The sequence below is a fragment of the Rhododendron vialii genome, chromosome 4a (genome assembly GCF_030253575.1).
Source record: "Rhododendron vialii isolate Sample 1 chromosome 4a, ASM3025357v1".
NCBI lineage: Eukaryota > Viridiplantae > Streptophyta > Magnoliopsida > Ericales > Ericaceae > Rhododendron > Rhododendron vialii.
The window spans coordinates 29,161,594-29,182,119 of record NC_080560.1 but is presented as its reverse complement, the minus strand read 5'-3'; the positions used below and the strand labels follow the sequence as shown (position 1 = coordinate 29,182,119).

Sequence of the window (20,526 nt, the reverse complement as noted above, 5' to 3'; positions counted from 1 at the left end):
GAGAGAGATTATTGGGTGTTAGCAAGATAAAAAGGATGCTATGAAGAACTGATTTTCAACCGTTGGATTTAAATTGGAGGATCCTTGAACTATTGGATGATTGGAGAGGAGCCAAACTCCCAAGACCCAATCATGGCAAAAGAACACCTAAAAGAATATATCTCCCGAAATGACTAAGGATCAATCATCATACTAAAAAACCTGAACATTGGCCCTTTCGTTTTTTTCGGCTTTCATGATCATGATTTTACTTATAACTTCATCATCACCATATAATCGAGGCACAAGATCTTTTTTAGCTGCATGATATACAAAAGTATTAGCACTGTATAAAATTACAACGTAGATGCATATAATCTTGTGTATCTGTTTTCATTCCAAAATGAAAAGGTATTGAATATAGCATTATATTCGTTATAGATACAAACTATCATAAGAGTCTTTTTTTTTTTTTTTTCTTTCAATAAAAACATTTATGAGGACGGCTATTAAATTTTCTGAAAAGAACATCGTGCGAACAATCTTATGTAGTTTTGACATTTTGATTAAAATGGATATTATTCTATAGAAGATTTAAAACTTCGGTAGGAAGAAGGTCGTCAGGCTCATCCAAGTCCCTCAATTCATCCTTGGTTGTACTTTGTATGCAATTTTAGCCGCATGAATTTATTTCAAAAGAAAAAAAAAAAAATCATTGACACCCTTTGACTTTGAGGTTTTCTCTAACAGAAATGATTCGTGCACAGCAAGCTGTGCACAACAGCCTTTTTCTTCCGCCTCGGGTCGCACAAAGATGATCGGAGCCGCTCATTTTGTTCAAAATATATCGTTTAGCTTCTGAAGTAATTTTGGGTGTTTTGTTAACGCCTCAAACGATATCGAACGAAGCTCATTTTTTACAGAGACCTTAAACGATATATTTTGAACAAAATGAGCGGCTCCGATCATCTTTGTGCGACCCGAGGCTGGAGAAAAAGACTGTTGTGCACAGCAGTCTGTGCACGTAGTACAGCTCTTTCTCTAATAATAGATAGTCCTTCACGTATGAGAAATAACAACGAACCCCTTCTGATTTCTATTTGATTCGTTTCACTGACACTCCAAATCAACTATTGTTTATCTGTATTATAAAATAGAAGGGTGGGGATAAGTTGTTAGAACGGCTTAGATTCATTTGATCCAAAAACTGTAGTGCATCCTCTCACTTCCTGGTTAAGTGCCCATGGTTTTCACCTAAATCACACACTGTCATTCACTTCCAACCGGGAAAGTTTGTCTCATTTTGGAATTTTAACTTTTTATGAGGACGTATTGCGTTGTACAAATTTTTACTTTCCAAAATTACCCTTTTTTTATTTCTTGGTCTTGGATTTTGTTTGCATAGTCCCACATTTATCTTTTGAATCTTTGTGCGTACTCCATCCATCCCATAAAGTTAATTCGGTATTCCATTTATGATTACCCAAAACTATTGTCCGTTTACGGAATTCAATGTCCAAAAATTCTCAAATTTCTCATTTTGCCCTTTTCTTTTTGTTTCTTTGAGGTGACTGCTACCAAGCAAATTTAACCGGAAAAATAACACAAAGTCAAGGAAGGTGCACTGGATACTAAAAAAACGAAAGAAACGTGCAATAATTTTCCAAAAGAAAAGTCACTCTATAAGCTAGCTGTACATTGGAAAGGTGCTACACTGAATTGAAAAAGAATTTTGTCTCGTTTGTCTCTTTTTCCTCTGTTTTCTTTTTTCAGGTCCAAGCTCCATGACTTCCCTGTTTGTTCATACTTTTGTAAAGTTCTCCGAAATCAGAGAAATCGAATTATGTGGGGTTTTTTTTTTTTTTTAAATGGACAATGTATAGAAATCAAGTGTGAAGTTGAAGCAGAGATTCTCTTCTGTCCATTTCTTTTGGTTTATGCGTCTCTTGTCCATTTCTTTTGGTTTTACGCAGAGACGAAGCTAGCTTGGGGCGTATGGGGGCCACGGCCTCCGAGTTGTTTTGAATTTAAAAAATAATAATAATATTAGTCATTTTTTGTTTGTTTGTTAAGAACATCTAGATATTGTATTTTATGTTGGGTGTTATTTAGATATTTAAATCCTCTAAAAATGTATTCGTTTTGGATCCCAAAATCCAATTTCTATCTCTGCGTCATGGTCTCTCATAAGTTTTTTCATTCAATTATTAATTTCATTCTTCTTTTTTTCTCCACTTACTATCCGAAAAACCTCCCTCAAAATCTCAACCAAACAAACTATTAGATTTCCAAACCTTAAAATTTCAAAATTTTGTTGTTTATAATTTAGCCTCCGCATTTGCGAAATTCTAGTTCCGTCCCTGGTTTTACGCATCTCTTGTCCATTTCTTTTGGTTTATCCCCAATATACAGCTTAGTAAGGAATGGAGTGACTTTTGTTTTGGGAAATAATTGCACGTTTCTTTTGTTTTTTGGAAAAAAAACTGAGTGACTTTAATTTGTTTTGGGAAATTATTGCACGTTTCTTTTGTTTTTTGGAAAAAAAACTATGGTACACAAGTACGTACCATATGCACCCGTATAACTAAACCATTGAGAGGCGTAACCAAACCATTGAGAGACGTAACCAAGCCATAGAGTGATAGAGAGGGATAACATTTTAGGTGTAACCAAAACCATTGAGAGGCGTAACTGTGCATACTGTATGCTCTTAACCATTGAGAGGCATAATCTTAACCATTGAAATGACATAACCTTAACCATTGAGAGGCATAACCTTAATCATTGAGAGGCATAACACTTTTAGTTATGCCGGGTGTTTTACCGTGTTTTTTTAGTATCAGCCAGTGCACCTTTCTTTGACGGGAATGACTTCGGTGTCTCCGGTTTTTTTGGGGACACCGTAACTTTTGGCATAACAAAATCATTATGAGTATAACCAAAACCCATTACAAATATTTTTTTTTGGGGGTTAAATTTGCTTGGTAACAGTCACCTCAAAGAAGCAAAAAGAAAAGGGCAAAATGGAAAATTTGATAATTTTTGGACATTGAATTCCGTAAATGAACGATAGTTTTGGGACAACCATAAATGAAATACCGGACTAACTTTATGGGACGGATCACTTATTTTATATTAAAAATGACTTTTTTTATCCATTGAAAGAGAGGTGCATATTTTGATCAAAATGGGTAAAATTTATTAGGAAAATTCTAAAATCAGCCCAATAGGCTGACAATAATTAGTGTGTGAACGTGTATTAAAGGGTGTATAAAGTACACAAAAATACGTGTTTTCCTTGTTTTTTAGTGTGTTTATTGGCAAGACCGAATTTATTAATATCTCACTTTGCCCGAATAGTTGTTAGATGGGTGTCGTTTAAATGAAGATTAAAACCACTGGAGGTTTCAATTCACTTCTCTTACATGATGAAAGTACCTGTCATTAAGAAAAATCTTAGAGGAGTAAGTGAAATTTACCTTACTTTTTATAGATATACAATCAATCATAAGAGGACGGTTCTCTAAATAAAAAAATCTTTAATGGACGGAAGGTTATTGGATTTCGTAAATTAAAATACCTTGTGTGAGTGAACTTATATAATTTTGACGTCTTTTAGAATAAAATTATTATGATTTTAAAGGAATTTTCAATATTGGGTAGGGCGGTCGGGTTCAACCACCCCTCAACCGTCCTTAACTATACTTCTGTTTTGCACAATTTCAGCTAAAAATTAAAAACAAAAGACATTAACCTGTAGCTGCAACTGAATTTGGAAACAGTTTAACTTTTATTAAAAAATTGGGAACAGAGTTATGCTCTGTTATAACTCTGTTGTAAACTTATGGAAATGAAGAAATGAAGAAAAAATAATAATGAGAGAGAGGTCATTTGATAACCAAATTCAGCACTTAAAACTGAATGTATTAAGTAATAAGTTATTGAGTTCGGGGTTGTTTGATAAAACTGAAAACTGAAACTGAAAGCTGAAAAGTTAAGTACTGAAAGCTGAATGCTGAATTTTTTAGCTGAAGAGCTGTTTGATAAACATATTAAGCACTAAATTAAAATTCATGAATTAATTTTAGTTCTAATTCTTTTCAATTTTGGTGATTGTGGTGGTGGTGGTGATGGAATGGTAGTGATGAGGGTGGTAGTGGGATGGTGGCGGTGGAGAGATGATGGTGTGATAGTGATGGTGGAATTATGGTGGTGGTGGTGGCGTGGTAGGGGTGGTATGGTAGTAGTAGTGGTGGCGAAGTGAAGGTGGTGGAGTGGACTAGTGGTGGGTGGTAATGGTTATGGTGGTGGTGGTAGGGGTGGAGTGGAGTGGAGTAGTGGTGATGGTAATGGTTGTGGTAGTGGTAGTGTTGTGGTGGTGGTGGTGGTTGAGTGATGGTGGTGGAACGGTGGTGTTGGTGGAGTGATGGTGGTAATGGTTGTGGTGGTGGTAGCGTGGTAGTGGTGGTAGTGGAATAGTGATGGTGGTTGTGGTGGTAGCGTGGTAGTGTAGCGATGGTGGTGGTGGTGGGAATGGTGGTGGTGGTGTAGTGGTGGTGCAATGATGGTGTTGTGGTGGTAGTGGCGGCAGCGTGGTAGTAGTGGTAGGGGTGGTGTGGCAGTGGTGGTGGAGTGGACTAGTAGTGGGTGGTAATGGTTGTGGTAGTGGTAGCTTGGTGGTGGTGGTGGTGGTGGTGAAGTGATGGAAGTGGGGGTGGAATGGAGCGGACTAGTGGTAGTGGTAGCGTTGTGGTGGTGGTAGTGGTAGTGGAGTAGTGGTGGTGGTGGAGTGGTGGCGGTGGCGGCGGCGGTGGCGGTGTGATGGTGGTTGTGGTAGTGGTAGCGTGGTAGTGGAATAGTGATGGTGGTGGTAGCGTGGTAATGGAGTAGTGATGGTGGTGGTGGTGGGGGGGGTAGAGTGGTGGCGGTTGCGGTGGTGGTGTTGTAATGGTGATTGAGTGACGACAGTGGTGGTGGTTGAATGCAAGCATATAAGAATTCAGTCAGAATTAAGTAGCTCAAAGCTACTAAATTTTTATTAACTTTTTACACTATATTTTAAGTGACACTTAATCTGCTAAGAAATGTAAAATGCGGTTATCAAACCTACTTAATCACTTATTACTTAATTGTTTCAGTTTTAAGTGCTGAATATGAGATATCGAACAACCCCATTGATAACCATATTTTTCCATACTTAATATTTTAAGTACCTCTTAAAGTGTAGGCTTAAAAAGTTACAAAAATTAAGTAGCATGGTATCTACATTAATTCTAACTGAATTTGTTGGTAATTGCATATAACTCATTCTTTTACCACTGTCATTGCCGCCACCACCCGCACCACCATTGCCACTATCCTCTCCTGCTGCCGCCACTACCACATCAACATGCCACCACCACAACCGCCACCACCACAACCACCACCACCACTCCATCGCCTTATCACCACCATCACAAATATTATCACCACCATTGCCATTGTCGTCACCACTACTCCATCATTGCCACCAGCATCACCATCACTTCACTTCTATATCGCCTTTAGCACTATCGTCACCATTGCCACCACCACCACCATGCCACACCACTATCAACACCACAATTATTCCGCTGTCGATCGCCACCACCATCACCACACCATAACCACTACTATCGCCATGCCACTGCCGTCACCACCACCATCACCACTCCACAACCATACCACAGCTCACTATTGTCATCACTTGCATCGCTCTACACGACTGGCATCTCTCCACCACAACCACCACCACCCTCGCCATTCTTCCACCACACCATATCTATTACAACCACCACACCCACTTTCACTACCACCACACTACCAACTGCCGCCACCATTACTGCCATTTCTCCACCACCACGACTACAAACACACGACATTCTTTAATAAAATTAAAAGAGAACAATCACAAATAATTTAAGCTATGTATATATTAGCTATATAAAAAAATTAATTATTTTAATTTAGCTCTTAATATTATTATCAAAAAGCTTTTCAGCTTAAAATATTCAACATTAAGTTTTCAACCCTTAATTTTTTAACTTCAGGTTCAATTTTCAGTTTTATCAATAGCCCAGTAGCGGGAACGTTGGAAGAAAAAATAAAGAAAAAAACGGGTGCTAGCGTGTCAACAAAATCTCTATGATCTCCCTAAAAAGTGAATCTCTTTGCTGTCAATAAATGCAAAGTGATTTTGTTATTTTCCCTCCTTTTTTTAAGGAATCCAAGCAAGAGAGGAGGAAATTTTTTAGTTTTTCCCTTTCTTTTTCCCTATCTTCCACAAGTTGCAAACAAAGAATTAGGCTATCCACAGTGACATAATCAAAAGTAAATTATTTTTAAAGTTAACAATATTGGGATAAAAGATGGCTCACAATGGTATAATCAAACTTAACAACATTCTTAGAAATAATCAAATTTTGAGCTTTGGATAACCAAAACTAGCAACCTTTTTCAATAATCAAATTTTGTGGATCTCACACCACATAAGTTAACTGGTTCTAAAATTTATGTACACACGTGTTTCAAATGGTATTTTCTTCTTATTTCTTCGCCTGCTCTATATCTCATTTTCTTCAGCCACAAACTCTTTTCTTTTTCTTTCCCTCCAAAAGTGAAGCTCATATCTTTCAATCATTTACAACTCAACTCATTGCTTCGAATTAAGGTATTTCACTTTTTTTTTCGTTTTTATTTTATTCTTTTTCGTTCCTCTCCTTGTGGTTGAGTATATGAAGAACTTTGCATTCTTTTACAAATTCAAGAACACATCTATTGTTTTTTTTGAGTACATGATTTTTTTTCCAAATTCATAATATGAGAGAAGGAAGTCACCAATTTTTTCTCCAAAATTAAGAGAGAAAATCGATATATTTTTGCCAAAAAAAAACCGTAATGGTGGAAAGTGATCAATGGTGGATAACATTTGTCGCTGCATTAAGGTATTTCACTTTTTTTTCCGTTTTTATTTTATTCTTTTTTCGTTCTTCTTCCTGTGGTTGAGTACATAAAGAACCTTACATTTTTTTACAAATTCAAGAACACATCTGTTTTTTTTTTTTTTTAGTACATGATTTTTTTTTCAAATTCATAATATTAGGGAAGGAAGTCACCAATTTTTTTCCCAAATTAAAGGAGAAAATCGATATATTTTTGCCAAAAAAAAAGTGTAATGGAGGAAAGAGATCAATAGTGGAAAATACAGGGGGAGAGAGAGTGTAATTGTAATGTATCCTTTATTTTAGTTATGGACTAGAAATGACCATTGTAGACCTCAACATTGTTAAGCTTAGCAACCTCTTAAATGGATAATCAAAAGCTGATGTGTCAACTTTTGGTTATCCATTTTTAATTATGCCACTGTGAATGGCCTTAGAGAGGCATCTTGGTGATTTGAACTGGTTGTCATCTTTAAGGAGAAAACAAAAGTACATATTAATTAGTTGTAGTTCTTGTGTTGGTAGGCATCCTAATATAAAAAGAGCAGGGCCGGCTCAAGTCTTTCGGGGGTCAGAAGTGCACTTCGAAAATAAGACATTTATGCATTTTTCTACTTCTTCCGCCCGAATTTGTTTGTTCAATATTTGACTTTTACTTGTCCCAAAATGTTTGTCCACTTTAAAAGACCAAGGGATCAAAGGCTACAAAATTCCCTTTTTGTCTCTTACCATATGAACTAAAGTAATTTTCTTCAAAAAGTTTGGCGGGCAACTTTTGGAAAGTTGATCATTTATTGGTGCAATGATTGTGTTCCTTAAAAAGTTGTATTTTCCAAATTGGACAAACAAATTGCGACAGAGGGAGTAGCATTAAAAGAAATCAAAATAGCAAATTCGAAACAAATAAAGAATATGTATTTGTTATGAAATATGCCTTATTTTCTTTTCTTTTTTTAATGCTTCAATGTTTCTAATGAGTAATTTCATAATTTAGGCCTATTTTAATTGTGGCTTTTAAATTTCAATTGGGCCTATTTTATATAAAGGAGACTAGTGCAATTTTTTTGGGACCACATATATATATATATAGAAATCCTAAAAATTTGGGGCTCCTCGTTTTTAATTTTTTTCGGGGGCCGAAAGCGCCGACTTCCCCGGCCATGCTTATGAGCCGGCTCTGAAAAAGAGTCATTGAGTTATTAATTCCACGGCGGCTGCAAACATTGGAAACAATACTCACCTTCCTACCCCTTTCAAAAATAGAAACTCGAAAAACTCACTTTCCTATCCCCTATCCCTTTCAAAGAAAGAAAGAAGAAAGAAAAAACGAAAAACTCACCTTCCCCCACCCCATTCTTCTGATGCACGAAGAACCCATGAACCCAAAACCGAATTACGTGTCAGAACATCATAAGGCGGGAAACATAAAATAAGTTTTTATTTTTTAACAAGACAATTTTGAGCTCAAAAATAATAGATTTATTGAAATTTAAAAATATGTAATATGAATTTAATTTGAAAAATTTCGATGATGTTCTACGCGGTATAAAAAAATTTAAAATTATTTTTTATTTATATTATTTTTTAATTTAAAAATATAAAATAAATACTTATATTTAAAAAAAAAAAATTTCCGGAACGGGGCCTAAGTTCCTCCTCACGCGTCGTCTGTAATCAAAGCACCTTCACCAAAAGCCCTCGCGCCTCTTATAAAACCCGAAGGCAGGAAGGCCGTTACTCATCCCGCGCCCCATCTCCTCCCTCCACCGCCCCCATCCCCCTCCTTTCTCTCTCCGACTATAATTGCTACACATATACGTATATAACCCATGGCGGCTAACTCGTTCGCTCCCCCGCCACCTCTCCTCCGCCCCAAATTCTCAAACCCATCTGCCAAAATCAAGCCGTACGTATGCGCAACGCTCTCCAAACCGACGGCCGAGATCTCCATAAAACCGGCCGTCGCCACCCGGGGAAAACAGCTGCAGATTCTCCCGAGAGCGCCCCAGCTCCGGGTCTCGCCCGATTCGCTGCAGTACCCGGCCGGTTTCCTGGGCGCCGTGCCGGACCGGGCTGGCGGCGGATGTGAGGGAGACGGCGTTCTCAACGCAATGGAGTACTTGACGAACATACTCGCGTCTAGGGTTTACGACGTGGCGATCGAGTCGCCGTTGCAGTTGGCGTCCAAGCTCTCGGAGAGACTGGGGGTGAAGATGTGGCTCAAGAGAGAGGATTTGCAGCCTGTGAGTAATTTATCCTCACGTATACGGTCGTATATATGCTAGTATTGATGTTTGTATAGACGTATAGTTAGTACATTGCAATGCCTGCAATAGGTCGCAGTATTATTATTATTATTTTTTCTTTTTGGGTCTTTTTGTGATGTAAATTTACATTGTCCTTGCAAATGTGATAGAGTATGCAAATTAAAGATTAATTTTGTCAATTCACATCACAAGAGGACAAAAACAGAGGTTGTGTGATTATAAGATTAATTTTGTCATTTCACATCACAAGAGCACAAAAAGGGGGTGTGGTTATAAAAAACGAGGAGTGTAAGATGAATTACCTATCCAATTTGCTGATTTGTCAAATTATGCAAGTAAATTTTTTTTTTGAACGGCGAAAATTATTATGCAAGTATTGATGTTTGTATAGACGTATAGTACATTGCAATGATATCCAATTTGCAGATTTGTCAAATAATGTGGCGTCTTTTCTTCATTTTTTTTCCGACAGTCAAGGTGTCTAGGCGAGCTTACGTGCACCAAGGCTAGCCCTCCACACTGAGACTAGGGAATTCACTAGAACTTATTTATTTGCAGACTGTCTCAAGAATCGAACCTTGGTCAATTGTGTGAGGAGCAAACCCACCAACCAGCCGGACTAACCCTGTGGCTCAAATTATGTGGCGTCTTTGATACTCACCCAGTCCCATTTTTTTTCTTGTTTTTCCACCTTTTTACTTCTCAATGTCCCAAATTGTTTGTCTAAAAGCAAAGTTGAGTTCTACCATTTTACCCTTATTTCTCAATACAAGTACAATTTGAATGGAAGGGTATTTGTGAAAAGTGCAAAATTTTAAGATGTAATGATTATGTTTCCTTAGAGCAACTCCAGCCAAATTCTTCAAATTGAAGAACCAAAACAATGTTCTTTACTCAAAAATTGCAAATGAAGAAAGTGACTATATACACCATCTCCAAATCCAGTTCTTCATTTCAATCGCCATAAGGCCCATAACCATTGATTCGAAAATTTCTCTCCGAACTTTCCTCAAAAAATGCCTCTTTAGTTATTTTAGTATAGCCAATATTAATTAGTCTCATTTTATACGCTTTGTTTATATCTTTCCATTGGTACCAATTATAAAAAAACTGAACCAATAATTTGAAGAATTCATGTATTGTATATTAATAGCAATAAAAGTAGAAAGGATATGGCTGGTAATATAATTTGGATGGCAAATGATATATAGGATGAAGTGGGAGTTTTAGATGAAGTGACTAGTGTCAATTGTCGATTGATTCGAAGAATGTTCTTCATTTGGAGGGATGGTTCTTCATATTTGGAGAATCAAAAATGGTTCTTCAATTTGAAGAACAAAAACGAAGTATGCTTGGTGTAGTGAAATACTTCAAAATGAAGATTTTGGCTCAGGATTGCCCTTTCTTTTTTCCGGGTTCCGCCTCTGACGGCTTCACTTGGTGTCTGAAGTATGGTTGGAGATGCTCTCATTAAGTTAGATTTTTCCAAAATTGGACAAACAAATTGGGTAGGAGGGAGAAATTCTTTTAGCTTAACTTTAGCTCATTCCTTAGTTGTGGCAATGTGGTGAAATTTTGAGATTGTCATGTGTGGTTATGTAGGAACAACATGTGTAGTGATGATATCCAGCTTGTTGATTTCTCCAAAACTTGCCTGAGCTGAAATTTGACATATACTCTAGACGCCTGTTTTTTAACTTAGGTTTTCTGCAATTCTTAATACTCACAATGTAGCAACATTTGAACTGCATTATATGTGTTCACAAATATTTGCCTGAGGTGAATTTTTCAAATGCCCTGCAAATTATCTGGTCTCTTTAATATCTTATTAGGTTAATTTTAATTAAATGTGTAATACTTGTACTGTGGCAACATTTTGTGTTTTCTTGGTTAGTGTACTGCAAGTCTGCAATAAGTTTTGAGGTTTGTGGTTGTGAGAAAGTAAAAAAGTTTTATCTGGCTGTTTTAATTTTCGTATCCGACTGTTCGAATTTTTGTTAGTATTCACCGTTTTTTACCTATAAGTGAATAAAAAAGATTCTGTCAAATTTAAGCTCAATTCAGTGACCTATCTTCTGTAATAGAGGTTCTGGAGTAAGTCAAGGTTTGATTTACCAATTTTCAAATTATGCCCATGGCCTGATTGTGTGCGGTTCAGAAACCTGCGACCTTCTTATGCAAGTCTTTTTTATTTTTTTGGTTACTTTTTTGCTTCTTTCGACTTTCGACATTGCTCTTTCCTCTAGCAAGATAAGTTGAAAATTCTTGTAGCTTTTTATTGAAGAACTTTTTATTTCCAATTCATTTTTATGTTTACGAGTAATTTTTTTATGCTCATTATTACAAGCTTCATTTATATTAAGATTGTTTCCTAGGTTTTAAAGTGAGTTTGGATATGGTTTTGTTAACATAAGATGGTATTACTAATAATGATAATAATGTGAATGTGGTACAAGGAGATGAAAGCATTGAGATGACAGAGAATATTTGTTTTGCTAATTTTTGTGTAGGTTTTTTCATTCAAGCTTCGAGGAGCTTATAACATGATGGCTAAACTTCCAAGAGAACAGTTGGAAAGAGGCGTAATCTGCTCATCAGCCGGGAATCATGCCCAAGGGGTTGCATTAGCAGCCAAGAGGCTTGGCTGTAGCGCTGTAATTGTCATGCCTGTTACCACACCGGAAATCAAGGTTAGATCGTCTTTATTGTTGGTTTCTTTATCTAATTTGATTAAATTTGTGTTGTTTCAAAATTGGATTTTATATTTTTATTATAAATGTGCAGTGGAAGTCAGTTGAGAGATTAGGTGCTACTGTTGTTCTTGTTGGGGATGCATATGACGATGCACAAAAATATGCGAAGAATCGTGGTCAGGAGGAGGGGCGTACCTTTGTACCACCTTTTGATCACCCTGATATTATCATGGGGCAAGGAACTGTTGGGATGGAGATTGCACGTCAAATAAATGGCCCAATACATGCAATATTCGTGCCCGTAGGTGGTGGTGGTCTAATAGCTGGTATTGCTGCCTACGTCAAGAGGGTTTCTCCCGAGGTTTGTTTGTGAAACTGTTGGAGAAATTAATTTTGCATTTGCGTTAGAAGTGTTTGTTTGTATAGTTTTGCAGGTGACCTTCTTGATGTGACCAATTTAAATAATTGTTTTGGTCTTTTCACTTGTTAGCCTATGTGCTATATATCTTTAATTGTCCTCTTGCATTGATATTTGGGCTTCCTATTGCAAAGATATAATACAAGCATGATAAAAGCCAAGAGTGGCTTCAGATTTAAAGGAAAGAGAGAAAGGAGAGAGACCAATGACAACTATCAAGTTCATTTGTTCTTATTTAATGGTGATCATTAGTAGTTTGATGGGGTGATATTAATAGGTGAATTTTTCTGAGGCTGAGGTAGATGTAGTTGGAATCTCTAATGCAATATTTAGCAGTTTTGTCGACTAATGAGCAAATCCAGTTAGTAAACAATGAAGACCGTTTGACATTATTTGAGTATGTGCTTTTTCTCTAACCTTTGTAACTGCCACCTGACTTATGGACATTGGATCATGCTGATTCGAAATGCCTTTGGTTCTTTTCTTGATACAATTGGTTTCTATTCAGTTCTGTTTTGATAATATAGCGTTTCTTTACTTTGGAGCCTCAACTCTTTTTTACTTTCATTTTCGGAACCTTTTCCTTACAAGAATTTCATATAGCATTGTTGCATGTTTTGTTCAGGTAAAGGTTATTGGAGTGGAGCCCTCTGATGCGAATGCGATGGCATTATCGTTGCATCATGGTCAGAGAGTCATGCTGGACCAAGTGGGAGGCTTTGCAGATGGTGTAGCAGTTAAAGAAGTCGGTGTAGAGACTTTTCGTTTATGCACGGAATTGATAGATGGGGTAGTTCTTGTTAGCCGTGATGCTATATGTGCATCCATAAAGGTAATCTTCTCTTTCTTGTACTTACAATAAGTGAATTTATGTGCTCTAATTCAGTGCTACTAGCACCCTTTCTGTTGGCTCCCTGTTTTTCCTGTTGATTGATTTCTTTTTCACTTCAATTACTCAACAAGTGGTAAACTAGAATCTAGAAATTTGAGCATGAGGGATCTACAGCTAGTCTCTTTAAAACTAGTTCTGACCATTTATTCTGAATGGAAGCTGAGTTGGAATAATTCCTAGACTCTTGGGCTGCTACTCTACCCTTCTGTGCACCTAGTATCCTTTCCATCCTCTGTCGCTCCTGCTTCTATCTCTGTGGTTGCTGAATCACAACTTCTAGATACCTACTACTGAATGCAGATTAAGCTTTTATATTCAAAGTTTTCCTGCAAAGACCTCTGTATAATCTTCATGATTTTTCTCCTTAGTACTTTGTGATTTCCTCTAATGTGTTTCTTCCTTCAAAGATCAATGATTTCATTTGTTTGACCTTTGAGTTCTATAGAATATTTATACCTGTGTTAGCGAATTTATCGGAAAAATGGAAAAAGAAAATGATACTTTCAATTTCTGAAATTTGAGCCTGATGCAAGTTATGAACCAATACTACTCAAGTACTCATCGCCAATACTACTCAAGTACTCATCACACACGTCTAGATTAAAATATGGCTCGCATGTTGTTTGATAGTCAATCCCTTGTTAGCTCTGCGTATCATGGTTACTTTATGCACATTAGATATTTAATTTTACTTTGAGTCCTTAAAGAATAAAAATGAAATGGCCAACAATCTGAAAATACACCCAGTGGCAGAGCCACATGGTTAAGGGTTTGGGGGTAGGAACCACCCCACCCGAAATTTCAACAAAAAATGTTTTTTATACTATCCTGATTCAATTAGGCACCTACTGATATTCAGACAACTTTATATTTTATGCAAATAATTTAAAGAGCGAACAGTTCAAATCATGATAATAATATTTCAACTGCTTTCATTTCAAGACCACAAGAGAGTTAACCCAAGTTTTTATTCTTTTTAGAAAAAAAAAAAAGGCCCACAAAATCTAATTATATTAATGTACACAACTTTCTTCTCCACTTTTTTTATGGACAAAAAAAACAAAAGATTAGTAGAGTTCTATCAAACAGCGCACCTCCCGACTTCAAATTATGGATCCGCCATTGAATTCATCCAAGAATGCCAAGACCAACCGTGATATGAGAAATGCATATATGTTCAACTGAGAGGATTACCAAAGTCAGCAAATGGTTCTAAGATTTAGGTGCAATGAAATCTTGCCTATGGGAAACAGAAAAGCAGTACACATAAAAGTTGAAGTGCAACAAAATTGTTGAGAAAGGTCAAAGGAAACTTCATGAATTGGTCTAATTGTTTATTCAAAGGCCTAAAGCTGTATAGCACAGTGCAGAATAGTTCTGGCATGTCATCTCAAAAGATGGTTGGAAGGTTAGGTGTCTTGGCATTTTGTACGTATTCTTTTTTGTGATAGATTGTTCCATCTATTAGCTGCTTATCATTCCCAAAAGAGGTTTCGTAATAGTAGAAAGATTTGTTGCAAAGCCATGATAGGTGAATGATAAGCGTTAATAGAATTTTACCAATATTTGATTGGCTTTCGTTACTGTTTGCTGAACCTGGTTAGTGATTGCCTCCCTTTAGTTTCTCCCTATGCCGGCCATTGGGGCTATTGCTTCCATTCACACTTACCTTGTAACATTTATAGTAGTTGATGTATTTAGTCACCAGCAATTGCATCGGTAAGTTAAAGTTTATTTTTTCAGTTTGCCTCAAGTACTAAACAGCATTACGACCTGTCACTTAGGTGAAGTTTCTTTGACTGGACTAATTGTGAAGGGACGTTTGTTTGACTGGAGTAATGGTGAAGGGATAGACAATTGTAGGTACATGGTTCCAGATGGTAAGGCCTGAAGGAGGCAAGGCACCTTCAGGAGCAAAGACACCTTTCGTACTCGGGCTAAAGGCAGGGCCCTAGTGACTTGGGACCGAAGGAGGATTATGGAATGGAGGCTAGAGCCTAAGGGTTTGTCTGGAGGGTCGAACTCCCTTCGGGAGTTCGGACTTCAGACCTATCTTAGAGAGAGAGGAAGATTTGCTGGCTGAAGGCCAAGCTCCCTTGAGATTCAAACCTACCTACCCACTGTAACCTCAGACCTCACATGTCACTATCTCACGTACCACCTGACATCTGCTACCTCTGACCCGTCAGAGGCCACATGGCTTCAACTCCCCATAACCTAACCTTTGACCTCTGATACATAACTATCAAGGTCTGCCCTTCTGACATCAGATACTGACCTTCAAACCAGGAACCACTAGAAGGTCACCACGTGTCCTTCAGCCAGACGTCCTTCAGGGACACATCTCCTCCTATATATATGGTCACTTTGCCAACCATAAGCAGATCTCATCTCTCTCCCACCTTACTTACAGACACTTACATGGGTCTCTCTCATATCTCAACCTCTCTGCTGCCTCTCTCTCTCTCTCTAGGATTGCCTTGGGCTCTCTCCTCCTCCATCTTCGGTATATTGGTGGTTTCTCCGGATCTCCCTCATATGTCTCACCGGCCTATACTCCATACACACAACGATCCCATAGGATAATTAACAACGGAGAGATTAATAATACCACATCTTTCGAGGATTGAATATTTAATCCTACGCGCAAAAGTTCCACCCAAACATGGGTTTTTTGGTTATGCTCTAATCCAGTCCGACAAACGAGTGTTTACTTGGTTGAAGAACTGTAGCAAAGACTATTGGTTCATGCTGTTAAACTTCTTAGTAATTGTAGAATTTGTGCTTATGTTTTAGGACATGTTTGAGGAGAAAAGGAACATTCTTGAACCAGCAGGTGCTCTTGCCCTTGCCGGAGCCGAAGCATATTGCAAGTATTATGGCCTTCAGGATGAAAACGTTGTGGTAATAACCAGTGGGGCAAACATGAACTTTGACAGACTTCGATTGGTAACTGAACTTGCCGATGTTGGTAGGCAACGCGAGGCTGTGCTTGCTACTTACCTGCCAGAGGAGCCTGGCAGCTTTAAACAATTTTGTGAACTGGTTTGTTGCTTAAACTATTAGGTACTGTGTTGCTTAATTGTGTCCTTGTTTACGATTTTCTCAACTTGCAACTTGGTGGCAGGTGGGGCCAATGAATATCACGGAGTTCAAATATCGATATAATGCTGATAAAAACCCAGCTCAAGTCTTGTATAGGTAAGGATTTTGTCTCTAATATCAGGGAGAAGAGGTTGCATCAGTTTAACAACCCTAACGCATAGTTTCTTGTCCAAATGACACGTAATTTATCTCATCGCACATGGCTATGTTTTGGTCTGGTTCGTTTGAGTAAGATTATCTGATGATTGGTCTTATGTTAAGCAGAAAAGGTTATAAGCTGCACTTACCTATTTAGTAACAGTTGTTTCGGTTGCATGCAGTGTTGGCCTTCATACAGTGTCAGAGCTTTGTGCCATGGTGGATCGATTGGAATCTTCTCAACTTCGAACCATTAATCTGACAAGCAATGACTTGGTTAAAGATCATCTACGCCATTTGGTAACCTTCTTACAATAGTTCTTTGTTTTAGATGAGTGGGAGGATTTTTAACTCTTTTTGAAAGAGCATCCTGTGTTGGAGCATAAACTTGATTTGGTATTTTGGCCCAATAAAAATAAATCCTAAAAAAGCCCAATAAAGAAGCCCAAAATAGAAGATATTATGGAACGAGATATAAATATCTAGTTTCTAGGAGATCTAGAATATCTAGCTTTTAGAAGAGCTCTAGAATATCCTTGAGTACATATATTTTGATGCAAACCAAATCAAAGATAGATTTTATAAGAGAGAGACCCCTAAAAGGGATACAAGGAGCAAGACACCTAAATATAGTCTCAAAGAATCTTTAATCTATATATCAACCCTAAAAGGGATACAAGGAGCAGGACACCTAAATATAGACTCAAAGAATCTTTAATCTATATATATATATATATATATCAATAAATTGAGGACTCAGGACACCTAAATATAGATTCAAAGAATATTTAATCTATTTATCAATATATTGAGGACTCAGGACCCCTATATAGAGACTCAAAGAAACCTACTATTACTAAAGACGCTAAAATGACAACAATACCCTCAAACCTACTGCATCAGGACTCGCCCTCTAAAAAAATACAACTTGTCCTCAAGTTGGACACAAGACACAAGACAACTAAATGAAGAAAACATGGAACTATAGAACTATTTATTATGTAGCTCCAAAGTAGACATGTGGCTGCATTTCCTTGATCCACGTCACCCTCATGCAATAACCCATCTTCAATACAAGCTTTCGTTTGTGTAGGTCCACCGCATCCATGCTTATGTGCCAAGAAACCACCCATTTGTCATGTCTCTTATAGAGGTGCACATTTTCAACATATGCAACTATGCTTGGTTCCAAAACACACTGAGTGTCATCAACCATAGGATGTGGGAATTTCAACTTCACATCATACCGAAGGCTCAGTTGAGTAAATACCATGACCAAAGGATCCTCAAGCTGTCCCAAATAGCATTTATCCCTTTGTTAGCTATCTCACACCAAAGATGATTTGGAAGGCATCTCATGGAACCAATCATCAAGGTTCGACTCTATGAAATCCTCTAGAACCAGCATGAAATCAAAAACAACCTCTTCGGACTTTGGTACCACACCCAAAGCAAGATCAACTCCTCTCCCTTCTTGCACTTCCTATCTTCATTGCCTAGACATGAGGAACCTTTCCTTGACAATGTCAACAAGTCTTCCCTCTTTACTATCAATATCAAACTCCTCATTAGGATAGTCATTGAGTGCGGGAACATCTTCAAAATCACCTCCAAAGTCTTCATCTGTAGACTCAACAAAGATGGGCAAATCTTCACACCCATCTTCAATCTCAAACACACATTCATCTCCAAGAACATACTAAGGTCTTCACTTGGATATTCATAAAAATTTGGAACATTAGTGTACTCAGAATCATCATTACAACTTTGTTCTTTCACCTCCTTGACAAAGAGAGGATTAGGAACATGCTCACTAGCCTTTTCATCAACTTCCAACTGAAGCGATGATTCCCCAAACTTGAAGCATTCAAATTTTCCACAAGGTGACGGACTTCTAGCCTCCAAGGTGCCATTTAAAGGTTGATTTTTAGTTGGGACAGCCCCTAGAAATTTACTCTTACCAAAACAAGTTAAGGAAATTGCATTGGGATGTTGATGGAAAGGTAGGAATTCCTCCTTGAGCTTCTTCTTCATCCTACCCCATTCCCTAATCTTTTCTTTGACTATCCTTTGTTGATTATCTTTAAATTTTGTCCACCAATCTGAAGCTCTCTATAACGACCCGAATCCTCAAACACCATGATATTAAAAAGACCACAATCTGTCTTTTATTCCAAAAATTATATATAATTACAACTATCTCTAAAGTAAATAAACAACAACCCAGTCTTGTAGCAACTCAGACAAGCTCGCACCATTGGCACCTGTCCCACTAACCAACGTACAAGCTAGAGTCCAAAGGATCCCAAGAGTGTGTGAGACATAATAACGTGTACAATATCAACACTAAATTAACTGCACAATATCAACCACCACGTATTAACACCAACCACGATTATAACACCTTCCACATAACAGGAACCACATATCCCGTCCTCCTCAGTATATGACGGGTGACGTACCACCTCACTAGCCTCACCACAGCCCATTTGCTAATTCTTATTTTGGCATAGCTTATTAGCCTAGTCATCCCGTCACATACCAAACAGTTACACGACATATAGTCACCGCACATAACTCAACCAACAAGAACCCAACATTAATATAGTACAAGAGATATGTATCTCACACTCACCCTCGCTCGGATCCCATAACAGCGTTGGATTCCTTCGCCGATCATTTCTTCTCTTGGTTCCTAGCTCTCTGTAAAACTCACCGAAAAGTTATTTTCCTTAAGAGAAGTCTCTTGCTCTTGCTTTTATACAATTTGTTGAGTCAGCTCACAAGGTGTCCTAATAAGACACTTGTCCAACCTATCATTTTGTTTTATTATCGAATCTATATTTACCTTAAGATTCTAAGGTCTAAACTCACCCCTCACATGCACACATGCACGTGTACTACATCTAGGAAGAAGTGCTCTGTCCATATGAGTTAATAAATCAAATTCGATAAATCTGAAGTCACTGGAAAAATACATATCGGGGTATTACACTCTCCCCTTAAGGCAAGTAAATGCCAATTTCACCTTCTTTTCTTTGCTAAGATAACAATATTCGAGAACACTCTCAATGGTGTTCACCCAACGAACTCTAGTGGGCTTCCACAACATGGGAAGTTCATTATCAACATCGTCCACCGATGTGTATTCAAATCTAACCAAATTTGCTCTACGCACATGCGGAGCACCATAACAATTTTCCAATGGAATGGAGTCCTTCCTTTCAGTCGGACGTTGCAAATGCTGCACATTGTCATACAAGGACATGTACTTTACACTCATTTCAGTAATTTATTTTTTAAAAGTTTAATTGGGTGATTTCCCTTTGAGGGAAAAGTGTACTCAATAGTGGTCATTTGCTTTAGGTCCCTGATTCTACTCTACTTTGGATATTTTTCAGATAGGTGGTCGATCATATGTTCAGAACGAAGTTCTTTGTCGGTTTGTTTTCCCGGAGAGGCCAGGTGCTTTAGTGAAATTTTTGGATGCCTTCAGTCCACAGTGGAATATTACTTTGTTCCACTACCGCGGACAGGTTGAGATATATATATCCCTATCAATCATCTGTTGGAATCTTTAATTGGGTTGATAGAAATTCATGTTCAATGCCATCAGTTTTAATTGTTGTTTCTGTTTTTCATGTCAAAAGGGTGAAACGGGTGCCAATGTATTGGTCGGAATCCAAGTTGCACAGACTGAGATGGATGACTTCCGGTTTCGCGCCAACAACCTTGGTTACGATTATGTTATTGAGACAGATAATGAGGCGTTCCGGCTTTTAGTGCAATGAGTAGTAGATTTTGTGATTTGTTCAAGTGTAGTTTCCGAATTCTACATTCCTGGCAGAGATAAAGGAGTGTAAGCTTTTTCCATACTTCACCATTTATCAATCTTTCTCTTATCCGTAGTTAGGGCTTTTTCTTTTCTTTATTTAATCTCAAATGATGCGAACTGGAGTGTTGTACAAGTGTTTCATCTTCATGTGTACCCAGTAAAAGGATTTGCATTTTATTTGCATTTCCTTGTAAAAGGATTCTCGTGCTTTTCTACTTGTGATGAAGGGATTTAAACTAA

The 20,526-nt window shown here is 37.7% G+C and overlaps 1 protein-coding gene across 2 annotated transcripts; it reads left to right on the top strand.

Moving 5' to 3' along the window:
- The first annotated feature begins 8,619 nt into the window (after positions 1-8,619).
- LOC131324679 (threonine dehydratase biosynthetic, chloroplastic) lies at positions 8,620-20,526 on the top strand. Of its 2 annotated transcripts, XM_058356749.1 has the most exons (9): positions 8,620-9,181; positions 11,716-11,895; positions 11,990-12,259; positions 12,942-13,148; positions 16,005-16,253; positions 16,336-16,409; positions 16,634-16,751; positions 19,853-19,987; positions 20,102-20,526. In XM_058356749.1, exons 1-9 carry the CDS (start codon positions 8,768-8,770, stop codon positions 20,240-20,242), a joined length of 1,788 nt encoding a protein of 595 aa, XP_058212732.1. In that variant the 5' UTR covers positions 8,620-8,767; the 3' UTR covers positions 20,243-20,526. The 2 variants fall into 2 exon arrangements, with proteins under 2 accessions (XP_058212732.1, XP_058212733.1); XM_058356750.1 differs by lacking the exons at positions 19,853-19,987; positions 20,102-20,526 and adding an exon at positions 17,545-19,779 and having other exon boundaries at positions 8,641-9,181.